We start from the raw sequence: 27087 nt of genomic DNA on the forward strand, positions 1-27087 counted from the left end.
CCAATCAATAGATAGTACACTGATATCTACGCTGAGAACTTAACAGAGTAAGTACTGTACGAATTAAAGTGTGTGGGACGTGCGAACTGCGATATTGCGGCCTAGAGCTAAAAATATACTTCCAATTTGCGATGTTTCGCGGCTGCGGTGACGACCAACGTTCGGTGTACCGGGCAGGGCAGCCTTAGCCAGATTAATCAAATTAATCGTGAAGAACTGAACGGTTACAGTTCATAACCCATCGACTTAGCCGACAGTTATTAATTTACAGCCTACTAATAGTCTGCAGCAGCACACAGGGGTTGACAGACGCTTATCACTCGCATACAGCCAGTTGCCTGCGGAACGATAGACAAGAAAACCAATTAACATTTCCGCGGCTGATCTGCTTTTTCTCTGTCACCTTTCGCACCTGTCAGAAGTGATCGACTTCACTTAGTTTTGCCATTGCCGCACGCCAAACTTGTCATGGCAGTTCCGCATGGTTACTGCTGTACCATACTAATAATGCCGCGTGTGGTCGTCTTAACGCTCCAACTGCGAAGAAAAAGCAATATGGGTGATGACTCAGGTGGGGTAAAGTCGAACTGGGACGGAGATGACCACGTCGGGCTCTTTGCGCACCCATGAGGACCGGAATGGCGTGCGCTGTCAAACAGTAGTATCCACGTCGGTCTGCTGTTTGCCATGTTTCGGCAAGCCAGTTTGCTAGATATGATACGTATACTCGACTTAGGATGGTAGCAGAACGACTTCTGATAAACGGCTGTGACCATTACCTATTCGCCGATGCGCCGTATGTCGACTGTTTGCACAAAGTCCGGACCCGCCGACGTCGTGGCACGTGAATGCTGTCAATTCGCCCTACCTTTTCGCCATGAGTCTTAACCTACCCCGCATTATTGTGATCCTCATGGAAGGTCGATGCGATGCATCAAGACCGACCCAGTATCGTTTTATTTGGATTGCATGTCTCTATATGGAGTGACGATATAGTCGTCGGTCGCAAGCGTTGAGTGGGTAGAGGAATTCCTAGCCACATCCAATGCGGAGGTCGAGGACATCGACCTGCGACTACGACGGGGTGCGATCCAGACTGGCTAAAAGCTGTCCATTTGCCCAATGTCATCTGATGTTAATTAGTACAGATCTGTACAAATTGTTCCACGAGCAGCACAGACTCAACTGCAGAGGCCGGCAGCCCTGCGTCAACGGCAAAATCAAGATGTCGCCCGTGAAGTCGTCCGTCAGGATCTCGCTTTCGCGGATCTCGTAACCCGCTTTGAAATGGCAGCCGCAGTATATTACTTCTCTCCTAGCTTGCGCTCGCGGTGCCTGCGGTGAATAAATTCGATACTGTTGGCAGGGTCATTTCGCGTCGTTTGCCAGACCGCACCACATGTCGATTACATGCCCGAAGGTGGCACCGGAGAGCGATCGCCCTGCTGGACAATCATCTCCAGGTGCTGCTTTTTCCAGGTCTTGTACATCCGGCAAGCTGGTCATTCTAATTCTATGACCACGTCCATTGATAAATTTGACATTTTAATTTTGCCTAGTAACTCTGAAAGCTTACCCTGTTTCTTGTGCGCAGGACAAGTTATTTCCTCTGTACTTCAAACACGAATTATATTAATTCTACATCTATGTACACATCGACGCGACTCTAGTTATAATTGAATGGTATACCAATTCTCCGATATTTGTCGCGTCTATATACACGCCTATCTATCGAGATACCGTCGGCAGGCCTACATATGTTAGCAGAGTATCTAAATATATTTATGGGCACCGACCTGTCTTAATAGCTGCACCTGCCCGTTAGCTCGCTGGAACACTTCCTCGTACATCGCGATGCTCTCCCGTACAACCTGCTGTCGCGTCTTTCGTCCTTCACAAATGTCCTTCATCATAGCTTCCATATCCTTGCGTAGAAACGGTTTTGTCAAACTCTTGTCAAACCCAATTTCATCGTAACCCTCCACAAGCGCGGCCCCTAGTGTGCTCGGTATCAATTCCTTTTGGCCGTCACCACCGCCGCCTTTTTGTTTGTTGCCGCCTGCCTCAGAATCGTGGCCACCACGGTCGCCACGACCACCACGACCTCTCCCCCGTCCCCGTCCCCTTCCCCGTCCCCGTCCACCGGCTGCCCCTCCACGACCAGTTCCACCGCCTCGCTTCGGAGGATCAATATCGATCGGTTGTTGAAACCGCCCGTTCGCGCCTTTCGGCACCTTGACTGCGTACTGTCTCTTCAATATCGTCTCAATATGATCCGCTATTGTCGCGTCCGTGCCAATGCCATTCGCATCCATTAACTGAATCAGTTCCGGTTCAGTAAGATACGAAGGAGCACTCGTAATGCCTTCCTCGATTGTCGCGCGCTTTAGCGGGACTAACTCTCCTTGCACGAAATCCGGAAGGGGCTGGCTGCTCGTCCATCTGTCGTACGGGTACACGTCGAGGTAATTCCGCTCGATGACGCGCAGGCCCGTGGTGCTGAATCGCTCACCCGCCCAGTCCAGTACGACTTCCGTGGTCTCGCCTTTCGCATCTTCGGAGCAGCAGGCAAGGAAATGCCGTGCTATCAGAGTGTATACTTTGTGATGGTCCAGGTCGACAGCCGGTGGAGACACGTGCGCGACAGGATGGATGGGTGGATGTGCGTGATCGTCGTGCTTTCCCTTTCGAGGATGTCGAATGCCGCTGTTGGCGAGGTTCTGTGCAAAGTCGCCCCAATTGTTGTCAACAGTTTGCTTGCGAATAAGTGTGACCAAGTCCATGCTGTCGCTGAACTGGTCGGTCTCGGTACGTGGGTAGGAGATAAAGCCTTTGGTGTAAAGGGACTCGGCAATCTATCCAAGTTAGCGCCCGCAAAAAAAACCACACTCATTAATATCGTACATCCATGACTTTCTTCGAGCTCATTCCCAAAAATAATGCTCCTCGTCTTTGTAACTCTACCGTAGTCAGTGGTAACGGACGCCTGCTCACTTAGTTAGCGGTAAGATGCTCAGTAATTTTTATACGCACCATTTAGATGTAGGTTTCCGGATCATACTAACAATCCGTCCCTCGCCAGAGCCGCTATCCATGCATCGTTCGTATAATAATGTAACAGCCATCCTGTCAAACATGTGTCCTCGTTTCCAATTAAAGTGTACGTCAATGCCGTCTTTATTGACGGATACTTTAATATACCAAAAATGCTCCGGACGAAAATTCTGAACCCGCTTAAATCTATCCACAATAAAGCCCAGCGTGGGAAACTGGCATGAGCCATATGAGATTAGCGCATTCTCGAGCTTTCGCGCCGAGTCTTTTAGTGACAAGGTCTGAAACCGAGTAAATGCTGCGCCTAGCCGCAAGTCGATTTCAATACGTGCGTCAACCGCGTCGGAGAGACGCTCGTCTATTTCTCGCGGATGCTGTGCCGCCCGACGAATGTGGCTGTATCAGTGAGCAATCTGTTTATATGAATCAAAATTTCGAGATTTTCATACTCTCGTTCCAAGTTGCTAAACTGTGCCCTTTTCACAATTATTCGAGGATTTCCTTCCTTCGCAATGCGACACACCTCCATCCCGATATGCTCGCCCTCGCGATCACAATCTGTCCAAATCATGAGTCCCTGTGCCCACCTGGACTCACTCTTGATGTTTCGAGCAACGTTCTTCTTATCGTCCGCGACTTCAACCACCACTTGCGAGTGGAAGAGCTGTGCGGGCGCACACGAATGCCATTGTCTGACTTCAGGCGTGAAGTCCGCGGCAGTGATGTGGCCCACGACGGAGGTCATCGTAACATCCGCCTCACCCCACGGCTGAGGAAATCTGTACGTGAAATCATAGTTCTTTATGAACGGACTATCCGTATTTCTCTAAGCTGTCGTTAGAATCGCCCATAGAAGCATGAATTTGCTGCGTACAATTGTCACTCTGCCACCGCCCAGGATATTGGCGACTGTCTTCGCAATCGAGGGCTTCTCGGCCACACAGAGAATTTTCATCTCTCTTAGACACAGATCATATTCAAAATATGCCGGTCTGTACTAGTTTATAATTGCTGAGAGATTCTAGATTGTCAGATATTTGCTTATCCTGTCCCATTCTTCAGTGAACCTGGCAAGGCGCGTCATATAATTACAAATGTTTACACCGTTGTCGCACTTGTGGCCCCTGAGTTACCGCGTAAACATGGCGCGATTAGTGCGTAGAGATGGGTCTGTCGGCACGATTAGGGCGTAAACTGTGCATCACGCTCATAGCAGCTGCCAAATAAGGTCTAGAAATGCGATGTTATAAAAAAGCCTGTGACAGGACCATAACTATTGGACGTTTGGTTACTCATTGGCCGTAATTTCTGTGTTCACTATATTGTTTGCCGGACTCTTGCGTTACGCGTCTGTGTGCGTGAGCATTTCGGCATAAGCGCGCAGAAACATGCGCACGAGCTCGAACTCTTCAGAACACATGTCCAGAGCATACCACCATGGGGTAGATAAATACAATCAAACACGGAATACTTGTCACCTTAAATAACTGTATTGAGGTTCTTTTAGTTTAGACTCGTTGTGGTGGTGCTGGCACTACTTGGAGTGGATCACGCAAATGCCAAAGCTGTGATATGTTACTGGGAAGTTTGGTTGTGTCGCCCACTGAGAGAGCAAAGCTAGCGGGCCCCCGCTCACATCACTACCACTTTTTTCAATTCTACATCCACGTCCACGCTTAAGTAACCCACTGCTTGCAATCAACAACAACCAATAGCACCCAGCACTTCTTGATCTCGCACGCCGACTCTCGTCTGCTGCAGTCCTTCGCTCACCTCTTTCCTTTCCGTCTCCTGTTCTTCATCCATCCCTTCCTTCTGTCATCTTCCCTACAGCTCGTTCCTCCCCCTTTCACCGCTTCCTGGTCTACGATCTACTTGATCCGCCACTTATCGATAATCAACTCTTAATTCCATCAACTTGGAACATTTCACTCTATTGCCCTAAAACTTTTACACCTCTAAGACAATATGACCGACACTGAGCAACAGTTCGAATCTTCGAAACCTCTCTACGAGAAGTCCTACCCATCCAATGGCGCTGCAGAGCCCGCAGGCGAGTCAGAGCCACAATCCGACGCGCAACAACCGCAATTCCCGAACGACGAAGCATTTGCTGCCGCGCAACTTACCCTCCGCGCGCTTGTGTCCTCCAAGGAGGCCGGTGTCATTATCGGCAAACAAGGCAAGAACGTCGCTGATCTGCGCGAGGCCACCGGCGTTAAGGCTGGCGTCAGCAAGCCCGTGCCGGGCGTACACGATCGCGTGCTGAGCGTTACCGGCACGCTTGAAGGGGTCGCAAAAGCGTACTCTATGGCAGCGCAGACTCTGGTTGATTCGCCGCCTCCATCTGCTAGCTCGCTCGCCTCTGGTACAACATGTATGTCTTTGTTACCGGAAAATGCCTATATTTTAGCTGACCTAACGCAGCGATCCGACTTTTGATTTCACACAACCAGATGGGCACCATTATCGGTCGCCAAGGCCTTAAAATCAAGGCAATCCAGGATGAATGCAGCGTTCGAATGGTCGCATCCAAGGAAATGCTCCCCAACTCCACTGAGCGAATCGTCGAGGTTCAAGGCGGTGCGGAGTCTATCCGCCTCGCCGTTTGGGAAATCGGCAAGTGCTTGGTGGAAGATTGGCAGCGGGCGACTGGAACGATCTTGTATAACCCGCAACCGAAGGAGTTCGGCAGCGGTGGATATAGCGGACCACGAGTCCGGACCGGCAATCCGGCTGATTTCGAGAGTGCAGATGGTGCTGACCAGACTCAGAATATTGCTATTCCGGCGGATATGGTTGGCTGCATTATCGGTCGGGGAGGTGCCAAGATCCAGGAAATCAGGCGTGTCAGTGGAGCGCGTATTTCGATCGCTAAGCAACCGCATGATGAATCTGGCGAGCGGATGTTCACTATCCGTGGCACTGCTGACGAGAATGAACGAGCATTGTTCATGTTGTACGAGCAGCTCGAGCACGAAAAGGTGCGACGGCAAATGGAGGACCAGGAACAGGACGAGTAAGGTCCAATTTTGCAGTCGGAATGACTTGTGCTGATGCGTTGTAGTGAATAAATGCGTCAGAGCTTAAGCACACATATCCAACGCTATTTCTGTCTCTCAGCTTTCTCCCTCCATACATGGTCACGTTCATTCTCACCGAATCGGTACAATATTACTTACAACCTACTCTCCCCCTAAAATGTTGATGAAAAGAGATGACCCGGATATGCACGAGTTGTTTTTTAAAAAATTTGGGATATGTATGTTGAAATTTTGTGTATTTATTTATGTATTTATCCACTGTATGTAGTTCATGTATTTATGGTATGTACGTTTCTGCTGGAAATCAAAAATTGCGCTTTGTCAATACAGTCCTTGCGTCCTACATGAAAGGTTAGCAGCATTAGTTATAACGATGCCATTAACGAATACAAGCCAAATAACAAAATCACGAGTGAGACGTTCCAATAGCTAATACTACAGTGTAACCTGAGCAAGAAGGATTTCGCTTACCGCATCGTCGTCGCCCATGCGTCGATATAAATTAAAAAAACCACGACCGCAAGACAATAGCCTTATTTAAAGGTACTTGGCATAGCTCTTCAGAGCCCACTTGTTTTAGACGATTTGTTGGCATTTCAATGATTGATTGAATACTCGGGGCTAGTGCGAATCCATCCTCCACAAAATCAATCTGATCATAATACTCTTTAACCGATCGCGCGAACTATACCTCCAGACTGTTATGAACGCCTCATGTAACCACACATGATCCCAGTGGTCCAGTGGAGCATAGTAGTCTAGTGTGATGTTCGTTTCGACGGTTTCAGTAAGGCTCTGTGCCATGATCAGGATTTCTGAACCGAGGCGATTCTTTAATATGAACATTTTGCCATTGATCCACATATCTTTGTCTCACTTGTTCCAACGTGAATGACAATCATCGCTTTACCAGTACCGAACCTAGACTTGTAGACGAATCTGTGCGGTATATCCAACTGGTATTCGCAGCAAATATCCTGAAAAGATATCATGCGCCCTCCAGTTCACACACTCTGGCAATGGTGCCGCTCGGCCCGAGGCTCTATCTCGACAAATCTCTGGTGAAATATATAACGCAGAGCTTACGGGTGGGCTCCGGTATAACTCTGTTCCGTCCAATTAACCCAGCTATCCCCTGATACAAAATCATGTCCGAAGACCCATCTGTTCCGATATGTTGCTACTCCAGATCGAATAAGATTGTTGTGCGGCTCACCGTCGCGGCCGTGGCCGAGGGAAGTTTTATCTGTTTTGGGTAAACATAAGACTCAGGCGCCGCGGCAGCCTTATCGGAGTACAAGAAAGCTCAAACTCTAGGGGCTCGCAGCTTTCGGTCCAAAGTTCGCGATGGCTTGTGAAGGTCGAAGTAGCTGGGTTCTCATCAGGCAGCATATATAAATATACCGCACTCCTACCTTTCGCCCTCATCGCACTTTGTCTATTAGTCTCTCACAAACTTGCGGATTTTTATATACATAACATTCAAGATGCCTATGACTTTCAAAAAGGGTGCTTCCTCCGAGAAGCCGCCCCACATTGCCAACAACAATGCTTTCCTCGGCGACTGCTTCACGTCCGACGCTGATAAGGAGCACCAGATCACTTCTGGGTTCTACAGACAGGAGGCCGGCACGCCATTGGTCTATAGCTACGACTACGTATGTACTAATAACCGACTAAATATTCGAGAGTCATAAACTAATAAAGTTGTGTAGGACGAGATGAAAGTTATCTTGGAGGGCAACTTCACTATGAAGGACGAGACTGGATACGAGGTGACGGCTGGGCCTGGCGATACGTTTTACTTCAAGAAGGGATGCACGATTACTTTCTCCTCAACCGATTATGGCTTGGCTTTCTTTGTTGGATTGAGACCTAAGGGTACTGCTTAGGGGAAGAAACAGAAAAGACATGTGTAAATAATGAATGATAATGTCAACCCTGAGATTAGAGTGTGGATGTATGTAGATCAAGATTTGTAGAGCCGTGGCAATTCCAACCACGATAGCTCGGACACATGAGCTGCAATTGTAGGGAGCACGCCAGGTCGTTCGATCCACAAATTCATTTCACTCGGATAACTCTGCCTACACTACAATTACATTCCCAGACACCAATTAAAATAGGGCCACGCCGCTTTACATTTTGACCGTGCTTTACACCAAAGAACAAAGAACCCATTATACTAAATCCCAAACCAGTGGCAGTAACTAATGAACTGGACAAAACAACCAAAAGAATCACGCTAGAAGAAGTGGTCAGTGGACCTTGATCGGACCGTGCTTCTGCTGGTACCCCTTCATGAGATGGCTCAAGTCGCCAACTGGCAGGAGGAATGGGAAGTCGACCGCGACGAGCATGAGAACAATAAAAATATAGAATCCTACGAGTCCGCAAGTCAGTAAACAACCGCCGCCAGCCTTGACTATGTTTTGGCCGAGGGCGTATTTGCCTTCGGCGAGAGTGAAGTAGGCGACTGTGAGGCAGAGGAAGGTGGCTTCGAGGCAGACGAAGAGGAGGAAAAAGGCGATGTTAGTGCGGAGCGAGCAGATGGTGAGGACCAGGACGAGAAGGGCCCAGAAACAGAGGTAGAAGGCGAAGGAGGCCTGGAAGGCTCTTGTGGAAATACCTAGTACTTGGGAGTCGCCTGTGGGGGAGTAGGCGCCGACTGAGTTGAAGGACGGAATCAAAGTGCCGGCGAAGGACAACCAGAAGCCGCCGAAGCTACAGAAGACGACGAAGGAGAAGGTGTTACCGAGGAAGAACTCAAAAATTCCAGAGATGATAAGCAGGAGGCCACCGATGAAGACGTACGCTCCACTGTTAAGATATTAATTAGCTCAGGCTCAGGCTCAAGTTCAAATTAATGGCAGGATACATACATGGAGGCCGCACCAAACTGGCCAGAGCCACGGAGGCCCAGGAGGTCGCAGCCCAACGGACATGCGCAGACAGCGTGGGAGAGAATGGCGAGAGGAGTCGGATTGGCAAAGGTCTGTCGCAGGTTGCCCTTGACGGCACGCTCGGGGGAAAGGTAGAGCTTCTCGAAGAGCTCTGGGGACATAGTGATGGACTGGGCAGTGCGCATGCGACTGAGAACATCCTCACGCGAGTTGAGGGACGCGTCCTCTTTGTTGCGGGCGGCTTCGACGTCGAAGTCGTCGGTGTTGTTGATAGTGCTCTCACCGTTGCCGCGACTGTATGGATCAGTGGTTGCCGCACCAGTGCCCTCGAGGGGGATGGCGTTGTTGCTGTATTCAGTCATGACTTTAGTAGGTGCAGAGACAGAGACGAGAGCAAGTAAGAGATGCTGACGGCGAGAAGTGACCTAATATAGACATTGGTCCTGACGTCTCAGCACCAGGCAAGGGATGCGGGCACCCAATCCAACAGATCAATCTGGTCCCGATCGCCGGCCGGCCGATGGTGGACAAATGCGGAGAAGGCAGACAAGAAAGAGAGTCGACGCCATGCTGCGACGATCGCAGCGATTGTGGTGTTTGTGCAACCGTCGTCAACAGTCAGTCAGCGGCCAACGGCACGCGCTCCTTGTCTTGGTCAATCATATGATGCCTGCCTGAAACCCGGTCTTTGCCTGCGAATTGCCCAGACTTTTACACTCTTTCTGCCGCATCTTCTGCTTCTGCCGTCAAAATCAAAGATCCTCGGCTCGGCTCGGCTCTCAGGTAGCGGTGTGCAAAAGCGGGGCGGAAAGGATGAATCGGCCAGCCGGCGCGGGCAGATTCGGCGCGTTGTGGCGTAATTTTTATTTTTTGTCTGCGCTCTCAACGGTCACTAGCCGTTAGTCGTTTGGGCGATCCGACGAAGTAGCACAAGGAGAACCATCCGGCACGTGATATGACATCATGGCGCGGGGGGAAGCCATCGCGCCGCACGGCCCGTTGAGCCCTTCTCCATTCATCCTTGTCCGGTGCTCCGGATTCCCCTCACAAGCACATGCTCTTCGCTTTTTGCCCGCACTAGGACTGGATTTACAGTAGATTTGTGGGATCTTATAATGTTTTGTATTCTCCTTCATCATTGCCGCATTCAATCGTCATCGTCGGCAGGACAAACTGCTTGCACCAAAATCTCTCTGCTCCCTTTCTCAATCGTGATCTTGTATTTGCCAATCCCACCAACGAGGTCTTTGGCAACCAACTCTCTCGTCCGTCCCAAACTCTCAATCTGCGACACTCGCTCGAGCGTGTCCTCAAGCAGGTTGTCAAACCCCGGCATCGCGGCAATCTGTCTGAACGCTTCCATCATGGCTGTCGAGTCCGCCCGGACCATCGAGTTCGAGTCGATCGTGAAGATGTTCAGGTTGTCATATTTCTGGATATAGTCCGCCCGCGTCATTACCTGTCGTGCGCGCCATAACGGCAGCGATGGCAGGTCGTGATCCGCATCTGTCGCGGCATCGCCCTGTCTCGCACGCTCGGCCTGCTCCATGTCGACCAGCTCTTTCATGAGCCTCATCGCCGAACTGGAAAACTTCCCACTCTCCTAGAATCCCGTCAATAACATGTCGCGTCCGACGGGCTGGCTGCTTACCATCACGTCATCATCCATTTCCATCCCCAGCAGCCCGCACTGGTTCAGAAACCACGTCCGCTCCTTTTCGACAACAGATCTCGCATGTCCCAGCATATCCCTATGCTGGGCAACCCGATTCAAAAACTGTGGCCGCCCGCCAATAATATTGTATACTTTGTCGCAAACCTCCCTTGCCAACTCGGGCTCGTCAAAGTACCTCCTCCTCCACATCCGCAGTGCCTCAATTGATTTCTCCCGATTCAGGTCCCGAATCGTCACCACTTCTAGTCGTGTACTAAGTTTCTTGAACCGCTCGTACACCCAGTAATCGTCGCTGTTGAAAATCATCGTCACCATCCCCGACGCGGCAAAACTCTCCGCCCGCTGCTGCAGCAACTCAACCAATTTCTCCCCGTCCTCGTCCTCGCGTAGCAGGTGCGTGGAATTGACAATCAAAACAAGCGGCCGTCCCGTCTTCTTCACCTCATGCACCGCCACTTCTTCTAACTTGTCCAATGCGCGCTCAATATCCAGCAACGCCGTCGTGTCGCGCGGTCCTCGAATCGAAAACAGCGACCCGATGTAGTCTTCATGGTAATCGTAGTTAATCGCCTTGCCGAGCCGGATCCGCACGATTTCCGGATCCGCATGCGCCTCGAACATCGTGCAGTTCAGTGCCGAAACCCGACGCAACGCATGGCTCAACATCGACGTCTTGCCCGTGCCCTTCTCGCCGATCAGCAAATAATACCGCCCCACTACCTGTCCCGACACGGCCCGGTTGATAACTTCTTGCTCGTCACGCACGACCCACTCTCTCTCGCCTTCGCCCTCGCCTTCGCCCGTCCGCGACCGCATCGCGAGGTCGAAACTGCGATCACCCGCAGCGAAGGCGTGGCGGATTTTCGTCAAGACCTGGTGCTGGTAGTATTGGTGGTACATGTACCCGGATATGCCGAGGATCGCGATCGACGCGAACGTTATTGCTGCCGACTCGCACACTTTGAACGCGGCCTGGTGGTATTTCGAGTGCGCGTCTTTTGACTTTGTTGGCCGGTTGTCGTCGTCGTCGTTTGTTGGCAGGATCGAGTCCGTTATCATCGTTCGTCGCAAAAGAAGTGCTCTCGATTGTCTCGAGATGACATTGCCGCACAGGCGAAACGGCTGAAGTCGCCGCATTCGTTCGTAACGCTGTTCTTGAGACGTTAATGTCCTAGTGCACGTGTAAGCAATCGTATTCAACACGGAGGTCGATAAACTATCGACTACTCGGGCGTCGAAAACCAAAACGTTGAGGTTGCCGGACCCATCGAAGTTTATTACAATCAGCGCCACGTAAGCATAACCAACCGCTTTCCGAGAACTCTATTTCATTTTGATAACGGCAAGAGGTGGACAGCATGCATCTTCTTGGGCAATTTACGTATTTATCAAAGTCATTACCATCTTAACGAAGCTCTATTTCTGCAGTCGCCACTATGCTGGATTGCGGTTACTATACGGAGTCACATCTATGTTCTAAATATATACATGTATACTCGAGCAGTTACTGCCAAAAATCTAAATATCCCCATGACAACAGCTTTCTACGATATTCCTTGTCGTCCGAAAGCTTCTCCTACCGCAGTCTACCGCTCATACATCCCACATATAGACAGACACACAGACAGACACACAGACAGACACACAGACAGACACACAGACAGACACACAGACAGATTCATCTCATTATGGACTATCGCCGTTAGTCAGCGATTGGAGTATCGTCTATTGGAGTATCGTTGACATATGACAAGAGATGTCGTCGACGCTGATAGATATTGAAGAGAACAGCACGTCTCTTGGCATCAGCCATGTTCTGCGACGTGATGAGTATGATCATCAAGAACGACTCAATGAGACTCGGCGGGATATTGCACAGCAACTGGCCTGCGGTAGACCACTTCATTACACTGGCGCCAATCACTAGGCCAATCATTACCGTCGTGCCGAATACAACGACAAACTCACGGGAACAGAAATGACCCACAGCGGCCGAGATGCGGAAGCTCAATCCCGAGTCCTGGATTACTTCTTCTGCTGGAGGTGACGCACCAATTACATCAAACATCGCCAAGTCCTCGGTACGGATTTGGTCGAAAGCTTTGTCCTCGTGCTGGCCGAGATGGTGAAACACGTTCCGAAGAATGAACCCGTCGGTCATGCCGATCAATCCAGTATAGGTACCAATAATCAGCCACCAGTTCGAGTCAAAAGACATCGCAGGACCAATGACTACCCAGATCACAATTACGACGAGCATGAGACCGATGCCGACAAGAGAACCCACAATATTCGCATAATAATAAATAGCGCGCTGAATTTTAGTAACTTGCGGACCAGGAATAACAACAGGCTCATTTTCGATGGTGTCACCTGTTACGATGCGAAGTCTAAGCTCAAGAGAAGAGTCAGTTTTGTGGATCAGAGCCAAACAGGACTCACTGTATGTGCGATGCTGTTCGCGAATGTTCTCCAAGAACACAAAGACAAAGACCATGAGAGCTGACGTGGCCGAATTGATGTAGAGCTGCCATTGGTCTGACCAGCCGCAATATTGCCCGAAACCGATCCAGACAAAAATACAAATCCAATAAAATAGTATCGTGATGATGTGACCGGTCACACTAGCCGCGTAATTGGACAGTCGACCCAACCAGTTCACTTTCGGGAATTCAGCCGTCTGGTCGAGCCTTTCAATCTGACATAATTTGTCAGACTTTTTCTCGACAAAGTGTCTGAGCATCCGACTGTTGCTGATGTTGCGCGACCGCAAACGCGCGGCAACCATCATGATCGAATCATGGCCTATCAACTGCTGTCGCATAAGGAAGGAATCAAAAATGTAGCAGAAAATCGCCTGAAAATCCGAGATCACGACCTGCCACATTTCACTCTGGCCGTACTTGATACCCAAAAGTGCCCATACCAAAAGGATTGCCATTACTAAGACGAAGACAAAGCCCGAGCCAGCAACATGGACGACCTTGTCGAGCCACAGGTCAAGTAGTCTCTTGAAGGAACGATCGTAATTTGCTTTCTTCTCGACATGGACGGCCCCTATATTATCCCACACGTTGACCGCTGTTCCTAAACTTTTCTGAGTGGGAGCCACACCCGCCGTCGCACCCTTCGCTCCAGGCGCGGAAATTACTTTGATGAATCGTTCCATGCTTGCATTATCTTGATGCAGACCAGGTGCTTGTCGTTTCCATAGGCAGAAGGATTTTTTCCATATGATGACACGAGTACAAGCCGAAGAACTTGAAGAAACCAAATATGAACATGAGTTTGGTGGACACAGCTATATTACGAAGGCGATAGGAAAACGACCGGAACTCATAGGTTAGGTTAGTGTCCTTGCAAACGTGAAAATGACTGTTCGAGCCTCGGCAGAGCCATTTGATCAGGGGTTGCGGCAGGGCCGATTGTTTACGAAGCCGCACCAACCTTGACAGGCATAGAAATTAATTGAATCGGATAAGTTACATAATACATCCATACAGTCCTCTCGTTTAATTACCGCAGTGCTCAAGGAGCGCTTGTATTTGTATTACTATATAATAACGTGGCTAGGCTAACGTCTAAGTTACAGGTGTTGCAGCAGAGAAAATCGTCCGTTTATAAATCATTAAGCTACAATTGCTACAAGTCCTGCTGTGATCAGGACCTGGATGATTGTCAATTTTTGCGAATCGACCATTTTGCGTTAATCCGAATACAAACTAAATTATTGCTAATGAATTCAATATCATAAACCATATTTTTGTTGGTTTATAAGCTTTCCACCAGATGGTTGCATCGCCTGCCTCAAAGTCCATATTTTCAGGCTCACCTACGGTTTCTGCGTCGGATTCGGAGAATGCAGATGTCAGTAGTTGTACGGTTATAATTCAACTTGTGCACGTTAGTTACAGCAATATAACATCCAAATTGCTTCTCCCTTAGTAGGGTACCAAAGACTGAAGTACTGACATGTGGAGATATATACAGAGAATTTCAGGAACATTGTTACAGTTTTTATAAGAGTACGAGTGTACGACCACCTCACGAATTCACTTTGCGATGTCGGGACTACTGCATATATATCTGTCAACAGAATTTGCAAGCAACTCCACAGTCGGAGCTTGCGACACCAATATCTTACGCAAGAGAACACATGACAGCCTACTGGGCTGATTCCTCTGCGATTAGCCCACTCCCTTCAATAACTGGATCTGTTGGTTCATTCGAAAATTTCATCCCCAAGACCAGCTTGCTTTTGGTTGCTGATGTAAATTTGATTTAACCCTATCCCACACGCTGATATCCCATGCTGATATCTCGGCGATCGACAATTTGCCCCTGAATGCAGGAGGTCGCAATACGCAAGTCGACAAAACGGGGTTTTTTTTCTCACAATATGTGATATTTCCGGTTAGTGTTATAATTATTGGTGAACCAGTCAGACTCGTAGATAATGTAGATGCTCAAATCGCCAAGGTTCAGGTGGGTCGCGTTATTTCCACATGACTCTAATTCCCCGCCGGTGATTGCCAAGCTCTACAACACTGGCCAAATCTTTACAAGATTCTATTGCTAAAAATTTTCTCTGTAAAGCGTCAAGTATATAGGCAGCCTTGAGATCGGACATTTACACATAGTTTTGACCGTCTAAGTCCATTGGTATCATAACTCTACAGGTACTACAAACTGAACGGCTTAACCTTGAGATGCGATTACGCGAAAGCACAAGATATATTCTAAAAATAAATGTTATTAGAAATGAACGGTACACCGACTACAGCAAACGACTTCCTGCCACGAAAAAACAATTCCACAACAACCACATCCTACTGCTCGTTACGCCCGACGCACAGGAGATCGCATTATACATTATCACATTTTGTCACCGATGGGAATACTGTTGACATACGACAAAAGATACCGGCGGCGCTGATAAATATTGAAGAGGACAGCACAACTCTTGGCATCAGCCATGTTCTGGGACGTGATGAGTATGATCATGAAGAACGTTTCATTGTGACTGGGGGGGGGGGACATTGCACAGCAACTGGCCTGTGGTAGACCACTTCATTACACTGGCACCAATCACCAGGCCAATCATGACCGTTGTGCCAAGCAGAACGACAAGTTCGTGAGAACAGAACCAACCAACTGCGGCCGAGATGCGGAAGCTCAATCCCGAGTCCTCGATTTCATCTTCTGCTGGAGGTGGCACATCAATTATTTCGAACATGGCGAGGTCCTCGGCGCGGACTTGGTCGAAAGCATTGTCCTCGTGCTCGCCTAGGTGGTAGAACACGTTCCGAAGAATGAAGCCATCGTTCATGCCGATCAATCCAGCATAAGTACCGACAATCAGCCACCAGTTTGCGTCGAAGGACATCGCAGGACCAATGACAACCCAGATGACGACCACAATGAGCATGAGAATGATGCCCACAAGTGTACCGACAACATCCGCATGATAGTAAATTGCGCGCTGGATTTTAGTAACTTGCGGACCAGGAATGACAACAGGCTCATTTTCGATCGTGTCACCAGTTATGGTGCGAAGTCTGAGCTCGAGAGCAGAGTCAGTCTTATGAATTAGCGCCATACAGGACTCGGTGTATTGGCGATGTTGTTCGCGAATGTTCTCCAAGAAAACGAAGACAAAGACCATTAGAGCTGATGTCGCCGAATGTATATAGAGCTGCCATTTATTTGACCAGCCGCAATATTGCCCGAAACCGATCCAGACAAAAATACCACTCCAATAAAGTGCAACTGTCACAATGTGACCGGTCGCACTCGCGGCGAAATTGGACAGCCGACCCAACCAGTTCACGTTGGGGAATTCAGACTCAGTCAGGTTCTTGTCCGGGTCTTAATCTGACCAGATTTTTCAGACCAATTGTCGACAACCTGTCTCAGCATTCGGGTGTTACTGATATTGCGTGATCGCAAACACGCAGCAACCATCATTAGCGTCTCATGGCCAATCAACTGCTGTCGCATAAGGAAAGAATCAAAAATGTAGCAGAAAATCGCCTGAAAATCCGAGATCACGACCTGCCACATTTCATTCTGGCCGTACTTGATACCCAAGAGTGCCCATACCAAAAGGATTGCCATTACTAAGACGAAGACGAAGCCAGAGCCAGCGACGTGGACGACTTTGTCAAGCCACCGGTCAAGTAGTCGCTTCTTAAACGCTGGATCGTACCTCACCATGTTTTCGACATAGATGGCCGCCATATCATCCGACAGGTTGACTACTGTTCCCAAATTTACTCTCTGAGTGGGAGCCACACCCGCCGTAGCACCCTTCGCTCCAGGTGCGGAAATTGCTTTGATGAATCGTTCCATGCTTGCAGTACCTTCACAAGCGCCTGCGTTTCCAGTCGTGAAAATAAGTTGGCCATATGATGACAAGTGTAGTAAAGTTGCAGAAATAGAACAAGAAGAAAGATATTGTGAGGGAGGATATGTGTATTTATGAGCGGTACAATGGGGACAAGGACTCGACCCGAAACCCAACCCAGGGGAGGTGGTAATATTTGTTTTGTGTGCGTTGCGTAAATAAAATGGTAAGCGTGGACGTGAAAATGCCGCACCATCTGAGGCGATTATCTATTCTGTTTGACAGTAAAAATTTAAGCTCCACCATAACGGGGACCAGCAGAACGCCAGAACGCAGCCATTCCTGGGTCAGCCGCGTCTGGGCATCCGTCTTAACTATGAACATGACCAACTTTCTCCGCCCCTCTCTTCCAGGCGCTTTACCGAGGCAAATTAATATGACCTCACATTGGTCCTCACTTCAGTCTATTGGGACCGAAATTAAAATCCCCATCTAGTTTAGTCCAGGTGCAAGACTGGGTAGCCCTTACACTTCCAGCTCTGGTTCTACAATAAATACCCTGGTTGGGACTAAAGGCCGGAGAACATGAATGAGTTACCCGAAATGTCGTTAAGTCCGAGACAATGCGAAAATAACGCGTTGAAATTTTCTCACCGAGTCTGAATGCGAGCTGAGTCCATCAGTTGTAGCAACTAACAATCCATACGATTTATAGGTTTACTTTTATTTGCATCGATAAAGCCCGTGGTAATCCCTGAACTGTCGCGATCATCAACTGGCATCATGACAGGTCGAAGCAATCTACGATGGAGCTCTACATGAGACCAAACTGCCATCTTGGTATAATGCCATTTGACTCCTCTCCAGATTGCAGACATTTTGCGACCAGCTGGACACCGTACGCAGGGGAAGCCCGACTGACTAGGTGAAGCATTAAAGAATTGGACTATTAGTGTTCTTAACTTATAAGATGCATTTATTTCGGGCTTGTGCCTATATTTTCTGTTGCTGCCATCGACGAGGCCCAGATTCGACTAGGATCTGAACGTTCCAACTTATGAGTACCAGGCTGGACTATGCACCTCCCGTTCCAAAGCAAAGCAAGGGTAACAATTCCTATAACAAACATGACGCGGCATAAGGTGTACAATTTGACTCTAATCTTGTCCCTAGTTCTTTAGAGTTTACAGGGGGCTTAAGCTTCGACTTTCAAAGTTTATTACATTGACGTGGACGCATAATTGCATAGCCGTCTTCCGCAGAACTTTATTTGCCCGCAATTTTTGAGAATAACATTTAGCGTGAGTCTAATGATCCTCTAGCATCTCTGTAACTGAATACCGCGAATGAAAGCCTTATCCACATGCGCGCTACAGTAAACCACATTTCCAATGAAACATTCTTCTCTTTCTGTTCGCTCACAACTGACAGATTAATGTAAATGAAACTAGAGCGCAGTCCTGCGTCCGCTAGCGATGTGTTGGAATTGCGGGGATTTACACTTCGCATGGCGCTGACGAATCGCGGCAACAGCCTGGCAACTTCTTACGGCGCCTCCTTCTTCTTCTAATTAGCACATGAATATATATAAAATATAGGTTTGGTTAATATATTCAAATTTAGCAACCGCATCTTTGCTTATTTTCCTGAATTTTATCGCAAAAATTTTGGAAGTGCGACTCCAATCCGTTACTCGGACGACCTCGGAAGGATCGGGAGTTGTCCACACACAAATGACTTACCCGGCCTCTAAATACCGCCGGTTACTATGACATCAACACTGTACCATCTAACCCGGTCCGTCGGAAGAGGCGACGGACTGAATTTTTTCGTCAATCCTTGAAGTCTGTGTGCAATATATGACCTTTACCACTCGCCAACAGAGAGGAATTGCTGCAACCCGTATAATTCCTTGTTGGCGTTACTATTTTGATTTACGTTAAGTAGCATAAATCTATTTTGGCGCGTGAGTCTGGTAGTTAGAGCTGCAGCTTACTCTTCACGATGTCTGAGGACCCCCAAGGTATGAACATGACAGGCTGATGCTTAACGGGTGGCCGTGGTGATCCTGGGATTGACGAATATAGATAATGTTACTGCAGACGACACTACCACTTCGACTGTGGTTAAGCAGAGCGAGGTCATGGCTTCAGAAGAAGAGCCAGATGGTGAGTAGTGCAGGACAATTCAAAACGATGTGGTACTAACATATGTAGCCCCGTCTATTGAGATGCTGAGTCTGACTGTCAAGTTACCTCACGAACCATTCTCCATCAAGATCATGGTGTGTTTATCACTTCAGGTCGTCATTCTCTGACTGGACGTTAACATTGCACTCAGGTTTCTGCTCACGAGACCTTTAACGACATCCGTCAATCGATTCTCGATCTCCCCTCGACGATTCAATACACATGTTTCTCATTATGGTTTAACAATGCCAAATTAAACGACTTCCTCGAGCTGCATTCCGTCGAAGGAATTCACGATGGCGCGACGCTCGAACTCCGCGAGGAAGCATACAACGACCGCGAGGCCCGCGCTCATGTGCTTAAAGTGCGCGACATCATTGGACTCGTATCCACCAAGAACGACTCTATCGTGGGACTGAGTGCCGGTCTCTCGGCTTTGAGTACGATCGAGGAGTCCGCGCAGGGATTTAAGAACAAGACGTCCGAAATAGCGCATCCGATGGCGGATTTCGACCTCGACGCCCCGCCAGTTCTGCACGAACTGTTACCGCGCGCAGAACCCAGTCGGCCTGCGTGCATAAAATCACTCGGACTGTCGCAGTGGAACCCGCCACCGCCAAATTTGCGTTTGCGTGGGCATTTGCTGTATCTGCAGGTTCTCTCACTCGAAGGAGCCGTGCATCACATCACGGCAGATATTTCAGGTTTTTACACTTCGAATTCGAGTAACCAGAAATTCGATCCCTCGCCACGAAAAGGCGCTGGCAAGGCGTTCCATGCTCATTCGCTGCTCGTCCTGCTTCAAGAGCTGTCCCCGCTGTTCAAAGAAGAGCTGATCGCATGGCAGACAACACTCGGCCAGCATGATCCGCTCACAGTTTACAATCCCACGAATGCCCTCCTCGCAGCACCATGGCTCGCTCGTCCTGCACCAACCCCTACGCCTGACATCTCCCGATCGCAAGAACAGCTGCTCGTAGGTGGCAGCGACAACCTTGACACCGTCCGCGATTGGAACGAGGATCTTCAGTCGACACGTGAAATGCCGCGCAGCAACATCCAGGAACGCATTCTCCGCGAACGTCTGCTAAACAAACTCTACTATGACTTTGCCGAGGCAGCAGCTAAAGGCGCCGTCTTGATCGCTCGCGACGATGTGCCAGCGTTGAATCCTAATGAGGCAAGAGACGCACAGATATTTCTTTACAACGGCATTTTCTTTTCCTACGGCGCCGACGGAATCGGCACGTTTGCGAAGGAAGGTGGTGATCCGGCTGCTCGGTATGCGGTGGGCAAAGACCTCGCCGGCGTCCGCTTTATTAACCAGTTAGATGTTGAGGGAATCTGCCCGCTTTGCACCGTCATCGTCGACTACTGTGGCCGCCGCATCGTTGCCCAGTCGCCTGTACCTGGCATTTTCCGCCAGCGCGAAGACGGATCGAATCAGATCGTTTACGGCGGCGTCGACAGTCGGGACGTAATTGCAAACGACAAGTCGTTCGAGCCGATTTTCGAAAAGATCGCGGAATGCTTGCACTTGAAGCGGCACACCGTGTGGGACAAAGACCGCAAGCCTACGGAGCTGGTTACGTCGGTTGAGACAAAGGGTTTGGAAGGTACGGATGGGCGCAGATATATTTTGGATATGTACCGTATTACACCTTTGGATATCGAGTTCTTGGATGAGTTTGGTGAGGCCGCAGTCGCATACCCGCACAAGATGGCCGTCCTCCGACCCGAGGCAGTCGAGGAGTGGTGGAAAGACCAAGTGCGTGCGTGGATCGCAGACGAGTCAGAAAAATTGAAGTCAGAGGGTAAGGAGGCCAAAGTCGTTTACAAAACCGACAATGGATCGCAACCGAATGAAACAACCGAGCCAACACTCGAAACCCAGAAATCGGACGAAAACCCTGCAGCACCATCGGAAACTATAGAGATTTCTGGGTTCAAATATGCTCTCAATCCCGATGTCTTTTCTGGACAGGTTCCAGTTACGGAACAGGATAAGGCTGCGTACGCAGATGATGGGGCTGAGGTCCGTAAAGTCTCAAAGTATATCACCGAGACGCTCATCCCCAACCTTCTCTCTGACCTTCAGTCTGGTTCCGTTTCGGTCCCTCTCGATAGCTCACAGCTGACCAAGCTCCTTCATAAGCGAGGAATCAACATGCGGTATCTTGGCAAGCTTGTGGCCGCTGTCACGGAATACTCTGCGGACAGGCTTGCCTCTTTTAAGTCAGTATTGGTCCATGAAATTATTTTGCGTGCGTCCAAGTACGTTATCAATGGGATGTTGAAGCCACTTCCTATTGGCATCGTCCCCTTCGCGGCAGTCCACGTCTTCAACTCTATTCTCGGCTCGAAGCTGAACGCGGACCCAACGATCGAGATTGACGCACAGTTGGTGTCGTTGTACGCTGACCAATCTGCTGGCCCTGATTTCGGATTTGCAAATTTATCTGCGACTGAGATTCAGAAACTGATCGCGGACGAGGCGCTTAAACGATTCCGGTACACATTGCCTGAAAGATGGGCGCACGAGATTAGAACAGTGCAATTGTTCAGAGAATTGTCTATCAAGCTCGGATTCCAGTGGCGCATGAAGAACTATTTGTTCGAGAAGCCTGCAGCGAACGATGCTCCCGCGGACTCTGACGAGGCGAAGCAGGTCAATGGAACGCCTTATCCAAAGACTAACGGTAAGGGTTCTGGGAAACATAAGAAACAGAATGGTCATAAGCGTGAGGCTTCTCCAGTCGCTCCTACTCCTCCGTCTACGACTTTTGTTGTAGACGATTTGTTGAATATTATCCCTGTCATCAAGGATGCAGCAATGAAGGTACGTTGACTGTCTCGTAATAGTTCGTTTGAATAGCACTAACGATTTGAAGAGCCAATTAGCTGAAGAGGCCGTCGAGGCTGGTCGCATCTCCATAATGCAAGGCCAGAAAGAACTCGGCGTCGAGCTTCTTCTGGAATCGCTCTCACTTCATGAGCAAATTTACGGCATTATCCACCCAGAAGTTGCCCGCACATACAGCCAGTTATCGATGATCTACAGCGGTTTAGACGACAAACCGGCCGCTGCGGATTTCGCCCGCAAAGCAGTTCTTATTGCTGAACGAACGATCGGATTGGATTCATCCGAGACTGTGTTAATGTACCTCAGTCTCGCACTGTGCGAACACTCAAACGGCAACTCGTACCTAGCCCTTGCGTACATCCGCCACGCGTTCTCAATCTGGCGGATCATAACCGGCGACGTACATCCTGACACGGTCACGACGATGAACAACGTGGCGGTAATGCTGCAGTCTCTGCAGGAGTATCATGACAGCCGACAATGGTTCGAAGCGTCCCTTGCTCTGTGCAGAAATATATTTGGCGAACACAGTATTAACGCGGCGACGCTGTATTTCCAGCTTGCCCAGGCGCTCGTGTTGACACAGGACTCCCACGGCGCGGTCAAGAAGATGCGCGACGCGTACACGATTTTCCTGAATGAGCTTGGGCCGGAGGATAAGAATACGAAAGAATCAGAAGTGTGGTTGGAACAGCTTACACAGTCTGCTGTGCATCACGCGCGACAGGCCAAGGAGGTGCAGAACAGGAAGGCACGTAAGCTCGGTATTGTCGCGGGTGCCTCGCGTGCTACTGTCGGCGGCACCGCACCTATTGGTATTCCTGTAGCTTCTGCAACTGCTACCTCCAGTTCAGAGAAGAAGGGCGCAAGCCAAATTTTGCCGTCGTCGATCAATACAAAGTCGATTGAGGAATTGGTGAAGTATATCGGCGGAAACAATTAATCATTTGCATATGGTTTCGCATAGATGTTGGATTAAATTACTCGGACAGTTGACGTATGAGACGTAACTCCCCTAATCATTTTACCACGATAATTCACGGATCGGATCGGGATAAACACCAAAAGTTTGAAGTGGCTGAAGTTGGTAGTTCGAAAAGTTTTATTTTCTTTTACTGTACTATATTAAAAGAGGAGGCAAGTTTTTCCTTTTGGGTTCGATCCATTTTTGATACTTTTGCGTTTTCATTCGGTAACTATATTACGGATCGTGACCCTCCGGATTCGATGTAAATTTTTTTTGGCTATATTTGTACATTTTCTTTGCTTTGAATTTAATGTCATCTAAAGTATACAATTACCCTCAATCTGAGTTCCCGATAAGCTTCTTGAAATGCCTGTGGGAGTTTATAAGGTTTCAGAGGAACTGCTCGATCGGGAAAGTCTGACGGGGAAGACCGACAGAAGAAAAGAACAAAAGTCGGAAACGGACAATTCGTGCCGCGTTATCCGGCGGAACAAACCCACGGTTATTCCTCCCCACAGTACAGTATTAGTCACTCCGGAAAAAGGCACCGTGCCTGAGTTTACAATGTCTCGCTTATCCCTCCAGTAGGTATTATAGTAATAATAATCTATATTGGTTCAGTAATACGGCATTGTCGCATACCCAGTCTTCACTGGTAACATGCACATACCGGACAGAATCTCTTGCTACAGCTCTCTAACATGCTTTTGAAAGTCCAGCGGACCCTGTCGCGGCAGTCCGCCGTCATTCAACTCGAGGACGATGTCGCGAGCATCCCCAATCGCGCTGAAATGGGTACTCCCGAGAGCCAAATGTTGGCGGACGCAGAAGAAATAGACGAGAAGCAGAACCCGTTTGACGATGTGCCTGACGGCGGATTCATGGCTTGGCTACAAGTGTCAGGATCTTTCTTCATGTATTTCAATAGCTGGTGCGTTGTGTCTGTCTGCAATGAGGAAGTAATGGTATACTAACTTGGCCAGGGGTCTCACAAATTCGTTCGGAGCGTTCGAGAATTACTACACAGTCAGTGGTCTGTCCCACAAGAATGCGAGCGATATTGCCTGGATCGGTTCATTTCAGGCATTTCTGCTAGTTCTCGTCGGCGTCATCACGGGCCCTATATTTGACAGAGGGTACTGTAAGACTCTTGTCGTCGTTGGCTCACTCATGGTTGTATTCGGCATGATGATGACCAGCCTATGTACAGAGTACTGGCAAGTTATGCTATCGCAAGCAATCTTCTGCGGGCTTGGTGAAGGCTGCCTGTTTATTCCTGGCATTGCGATTATTCCGCAATACTTCTCCAGCAAACGAGCGTTCGCGACTGGCATCGCGGCAGCGGGCTCGTCCACGGGCGGAATCATATATCCTATTGTTTTCCACAAATTGGTTCCACGGCTCGGATTTGGCTGGGCGACGCGCATCATCGGGTTCATAATTCTGGGAACACAAGCCTACGGGTTGGTCGTAATGCGCGTTCGGTCCGTTCCAAAGTTCAAGCGTGCGCTGTACGACCCAACCGCCATCGGAGATTTCAAATTCATGGTGTTCACAATCGTGGTCTTCTTCGCTTTCGCCGGTGCTTATGTACCATTCTACTATATTCAGTCGTTCGCATCCTCCAGAAATATTTTTGAACAGTACACGGCGTTCTACCTGCTCTCAATTCTAAACGCTGCGTCCGTCTTTGGCCGTGTCTTGCCAAACTTTTTAGCTGACAAACTCGGTCCTATAAACATAATGTTTCCCTTCACTATCTTAACGATGGTCATGGCATTTGTCTGGGCCACCATCAATAGCCGTGGTGGCTGCATCGTCTTTGCAATTTTTTATGGCTTCTTCTCTGGCGCGTTTGTCTCTTTGCCGCCGCCGGTCTTGACGGGTCTGTGCCCTGACCTGCGGATGATTGGAACAAGAATGGGCATGTCATTCGCGATATCAGGATTAGGTCTACTAATTGGCACGCCAATTGCTGGTGCATTGTTGAAAACGCCGGCACAATATACGGCAACGGCCTTATTTTGCGGCGGCTGCGTCGCTGTTGCGTCTGTCCTCATCATTGTAGTTAGGGTCGCGAAGTGTGGGTGGAAGGTTTCGGTTAAAGTATAGAGTCATTGGCATAGCTATCTCTTGTGCATTTGGGGTTTTGCATCTCGCATATTGGTTTGTAAAAATAGAGCATCTAGGGGTTGGAATTTATCGTATTGCAATGTCACGATCTACTATTAGAATATGCACTAATCTGTAGAACTTTTTGTATTAACACCACCGATTCCAAGTTTCACATACAATTACAAATTATTTTCCTCCCTGGAGTTTCTTAGCCAAAGCCTTTCCCCACTCCGGCGCGTCGGTAGTGCCAAAGACCTGCTTACGCCACTCACGTAGTCTTTTCTTCTTCGCATACTTTTTGTGATCTTTCTGCTTCTTCTCAGGTTCGCGGTACGGCGCCAATTTCTTCAGGCCAATGAACTCGTTCAACTGGTTATCGTCCGCGAGTAAGATGTCAGCTGGGTTGAGATTGAAAGATTCGGGCGACACCTCACGATACCTAAACTTCGTCTCTGGTTCGTCCGTGATCGAGTCTTCGAATGGAAGAATCTCAGCCTCGACGAATTCCTCAACTTTGTTTTTCAGCTTCTTATCGTCACTCTTCTTCTGATGCTCCAACTTCTTCTTTTGCCGCTTCGAAAGCTTCTGCTCTGACTCCTCAGAAAATCCAGGCACGATATCATCAATCTCGATATCAAAATTCCATTCCGGCTTCTTGTCCTTTCGATCATAGAACTCGTCTCCAAACGCACGCTTCATCTTCTCGTCCCACTCGTCCTCCTTGAAATCGGTCTCGAGGTCCTCGGGCGCAATATCAAGTTGCTCATCAGAGCGCAACCCAGCAATTTCTTTGACACGTTGTAGTTTCTTCATCACGTCCTTGACTTTGAGTTGTTTGTACCGCGCCAACTCCGCCAGCTTCTTCTTCTTTTCGGCTTCCTTTTCTTCCCTCTCCAACCGTCGCGAGCGCTGACGCGCCGTCTCTTCGTCCCGGCGTACAGAATGCGCGTTCACAACATCACGTCCGTACGAAACGATCTGTGCAGCCTCCTCGCCCGCTTCGAATCTGAAATTATACTTCGCCTCAAACTCGTCCGCTTTGTCGTCAAACTCGCTGTCTTCTTCCACTAACTCTGGTGCATGTTCCGATTCCGTAGTCTTTGTTGATTTCTTGGCACGCTTGACAGATGCGGACGGTAGCCATGCCTTTGAAGTCATGTACTTCTCGAGAAAAGATTCAGGATCGTCGGCAGGGTCTGGCAATTCAATCGGCTGGACTTCACGTAGCGTTTCGGCTTTTTTGAGTGGGAACCCACCGTCTGAATCATCTCCGTCATCCGCGGCAGCGGAATGCATTTCTCTGACCAGTTCAACGCGTTCCTGTTCGACTTGAATAGCGTAAGGTAGTTCACCGGTCGCATTACTGTCATGTGAATGGTCGGGAAGCTCATTTAATAAGTTCATGCGGTGGTAATCCCGTAAATACACAGGCTTATCTTTCTTTTCTTTGTCATTCGTCGATGTGTGAACGTCATCGAAAAATCTAACATTCGGGTTCTTGACGACATTGGGATCGTTGCGTCGCAGCGCGTTGACGACTTCGGCGATGCGCTGGTCGATATCTTCCGTCAGGAGATCGGCTTCCTCGTCTTCTTCTTCTGATGAAGACGATCCTTCGTCGTCGCCATCTAGCTCTCCGCGATTGAATTTCTCTTGTACTATCGGACATTAGCCTACTCCCAATCACACAGGCAAGACTACTTACGCCGGTGTAATTCCTCTCGCTCTTTATTGTGATCGAATCGTTTCTTGTAGGCCTCATTGATGGTCAGCGTGAGTTCTTCGTCTTCGTCGTCGCTGAGCATTGATCTCATTTTCTTAGAGTCGCGTTCGGCGGCAACATTAATCTCGTTCACGGTCACTATGCTGGCGTCGAATTTCGTTTTCCCCATCTTGTCGTCCTTTTCTTTCTTCTTCTTTTTGTGCTTCTC

General features: G+C 49.0%; 11 protein-coding genes across 11 annotated transcripts; 4 read left to right on the forward strand and 7 right to left on the reverse strand.

Annotated features, from left to right (window-relative positions):
• Positions 1 to 1724: 1724 nt before the first annotated feature.
• Positions 1725 to 4009, reverse strand: V1508DRAFT_404508 (DNA topoisomerase; the record flags this gene model as incomplete). The annotated part of the gene is made up of 6 exons (XM_066938633.1): positions 1725 to 1751; positions 1797 to 2855; positions 2905 to 2986; positions 3034 to 3450; positions 3504 to 3880; positions 3929 to 4009. The coding sequence occupies 6 exons, from the start codon at positions 4007 to 4009 to the stop codon at positions 1725 to 1727; spliced, it is 2043 nt and encodes a 680-aa protein (XP_066795572.1).
• Positions 4010 to 4652: 643 nt separating this feature from the next.
• V1508DRAFT_418120 (uncharacterized protein) lies at positions 4653 to 6474 on the forward strand. The gene is made up of 2 exons (XM_066940422.1): positions 4653 to 5431; positions 5482 to 6474. The coding sequence occupies exons 1-2, from the start codon at positions 5023 to 5025 to the stop codon at positions 6075 to 6077; spliced, it is 1005 nt and encodes a 334-aa protein (XP_066795573.1). The 5' UTR covers positions 4653 to 5022; the 3' UTR covers positions 6078 to 6474.
• A 908-nt stretch (positions 6475 to 7382) lies between these two features.
• Positions 7383 to 8213, forward strand: V1508DRAFT_418123 (RmlC-like cupin domain-containing protein). Its single transcript, XM_066940423.1, has 2 exons — positions 7383 to 7756; positions 7814 to 8213. The coding sequence occupies exons 1-2, from the start codon at positions 7586 to 7588 to the stop codon at positions 7988 to 7990; spliced, it is 348 nt and encodes a 115-aa protein (XP_066795574.1). The 5' UTR covers positions 7383 to 7585; the 3' UTR covers positions 7991 to 8213.
• On the reverse strand, positions 8146 to 9363 carry V1508DRAFT_386875 (GPR1/FUN34/yaaH family-domain-containing protein; the record flags this gene model as incomplete). The annotated part of the gene is made up of 3 exons (XM_066937827.1): positions 8146 to 8918; positions 8981 to 9242; positions 9285 to 9363. The coding sequence occupies 3 exons, from the start codon at positions 9361 to 9363 to the stop codon at positions 8357 to 8359; spliced, it is 903 nt and encodes a 300-aa protein (XP_066795575.1). The 3' UTR covers positions 8146 to 8356.
• Positions 9364 to 10148: 785 nt separating this feature from the next.
• On the reverse strand, positions 10149 to 11735 carry V1508DRAFT_355233 (uncharacterized protein; the record flags this gene model as incomplete). The annotated part of the gene is made up of 2 exons (XM_066936948.1): positions 10149 to 10604; positions 10653 to 11735. The coding sequence occupies 2 exons, from the start codon at positions 11733 to 11735 to the stop codon at positions 10149 to 10151; spliced, it is 1539 nt and encodes a 512-aa protein (XP_066795576.1).
• A 312-nt stretch (positions 11736 to 12047) lies between these two features.
• V1508DRAFT_439659 (Low affinity iron permease-domain-containing protein) lies at positions 12048 to 14066 on the reverse strand. The gene has a single exon (XM_066942230.1). It carries the CDS (start codon positions 13843 to 13845, stop codon positions 12379 to 12381), a length of 1467 nt encoding a protein of 488 aa, XP_066795577.1. The 5' UTR covers positions 13846 to 14066; the 3' UTR covers positions 12048 to 12378.
• Positions 14067 to 15690: 1624 nt separating this feature from the next.
• On the reverse strand, positions 15691 to 16341 carry V1508DRAFT_397708 (uncharacterized protein; the record flags this gene model as incomplete). The annotated part of the gene is made up of 1 exon (XM_066938170.1): positions 15691 to 16341. One exon carries the CDS (start codon positions 16339 to 16341, stop codon positions 15691 to 15693), a length of 651 nt encoding a protein of 216 aa, XP_066795578.1.
• A 92-nt stretch (positions 16342 to 16433) lies between these two features.
• On the reverse strand, positions 16434 to 17247 carry V1508DRAFT_137539 (uncharacterized protein). The gene has a single exon (XM_066935990.1). It carries the CDS (start codon positions 17025 to 17027, stop codon positions 16527 to 16529), a length of 501 nt encoding a protein of 166 aa, XP_066795579.1. The 5' UTR covers positions 17028 to 17247; the 3' UTR covers positions 16434 to 16526.
• Positions 17248 to 18834: 1587 nt separating this feature from the next.
• Positions 18835 to 23509, forward strand: V1508DRAFT_418133 (clustered mitochondria-domain-containing protein). The gene is made up of 5 exons (XM_066940424.1): positions 18835 to 19045; positions 19110 to 19190; positions 19239 to 19306; positions 19363 to 22050; positions 22103 to 23509. The coding sequence occupies exons 1-5, from the start codon at positions 19027 to 19029 to the stop codon at positions 23015 to 23017; spliced, it is 3771 nt and encodes a 1256-aa protein (XP_066795580.1). The 5' UTR covers positions 18835 to 19026; the 3' UTR covers positions 23018 to 23509.
• On the forward strand, positions 23510 to 25370 carry V1508DRAFT_418135 (major facilitator superfamily domain-containing protein). Its single transcript, XM_066940425.1, has 2 exons — positions 23510 to 23972; positions 24025 to 25370. Exons 1-2 carry the CDS (start codon positions 23743 to 23745, stop codon positions 25151 to 25153), a joined length of 1359 nt encoding a protein of 452 aa, XP_066795581.1. The 5' UTR covers positions 23510 to 23742; the 3' UTR covers positions 25154 to 25370.
• V1508DRAFT_355173 (KRI1-like family C-terminal-domain-containing protein) lies at positions 25343 to 26961 on the reverse strand (the record flags this gene model as incomplete). The annotated part of the gene is made up of 2 exons (XM_066936947.1): positions 25343 to 26814; positions 26862 to 26961. The coding sequence occupies 2 exons, from the start codon at positions 26959 to 26961 to the stop codon at positions 25343 to 25345; spliced, it is 1572 nt and encodes a 523-aa protein (XP_066795582.1).
• Between the last annotated feature and the right edge of the window lie 126 nt (positions 26962 to 27087).

The sequence above is a fragment of the Lipomyces doorenjongii genome (genome assembly GCF_038497915.1).
Source record: "Lipomyces doorenjongii strain NRRL Y-27504 unplaced genomic scaffold V1508scaffold_27, whole genome shotgun sequence".
Classification (NCBI taxonomy): Eukaryota; Fungi; Ascomycota; class Lipomycetes; order Lipomycetales; family Lipomycetaceae; genus Lipomyces; species Lipomyces doorenjongii.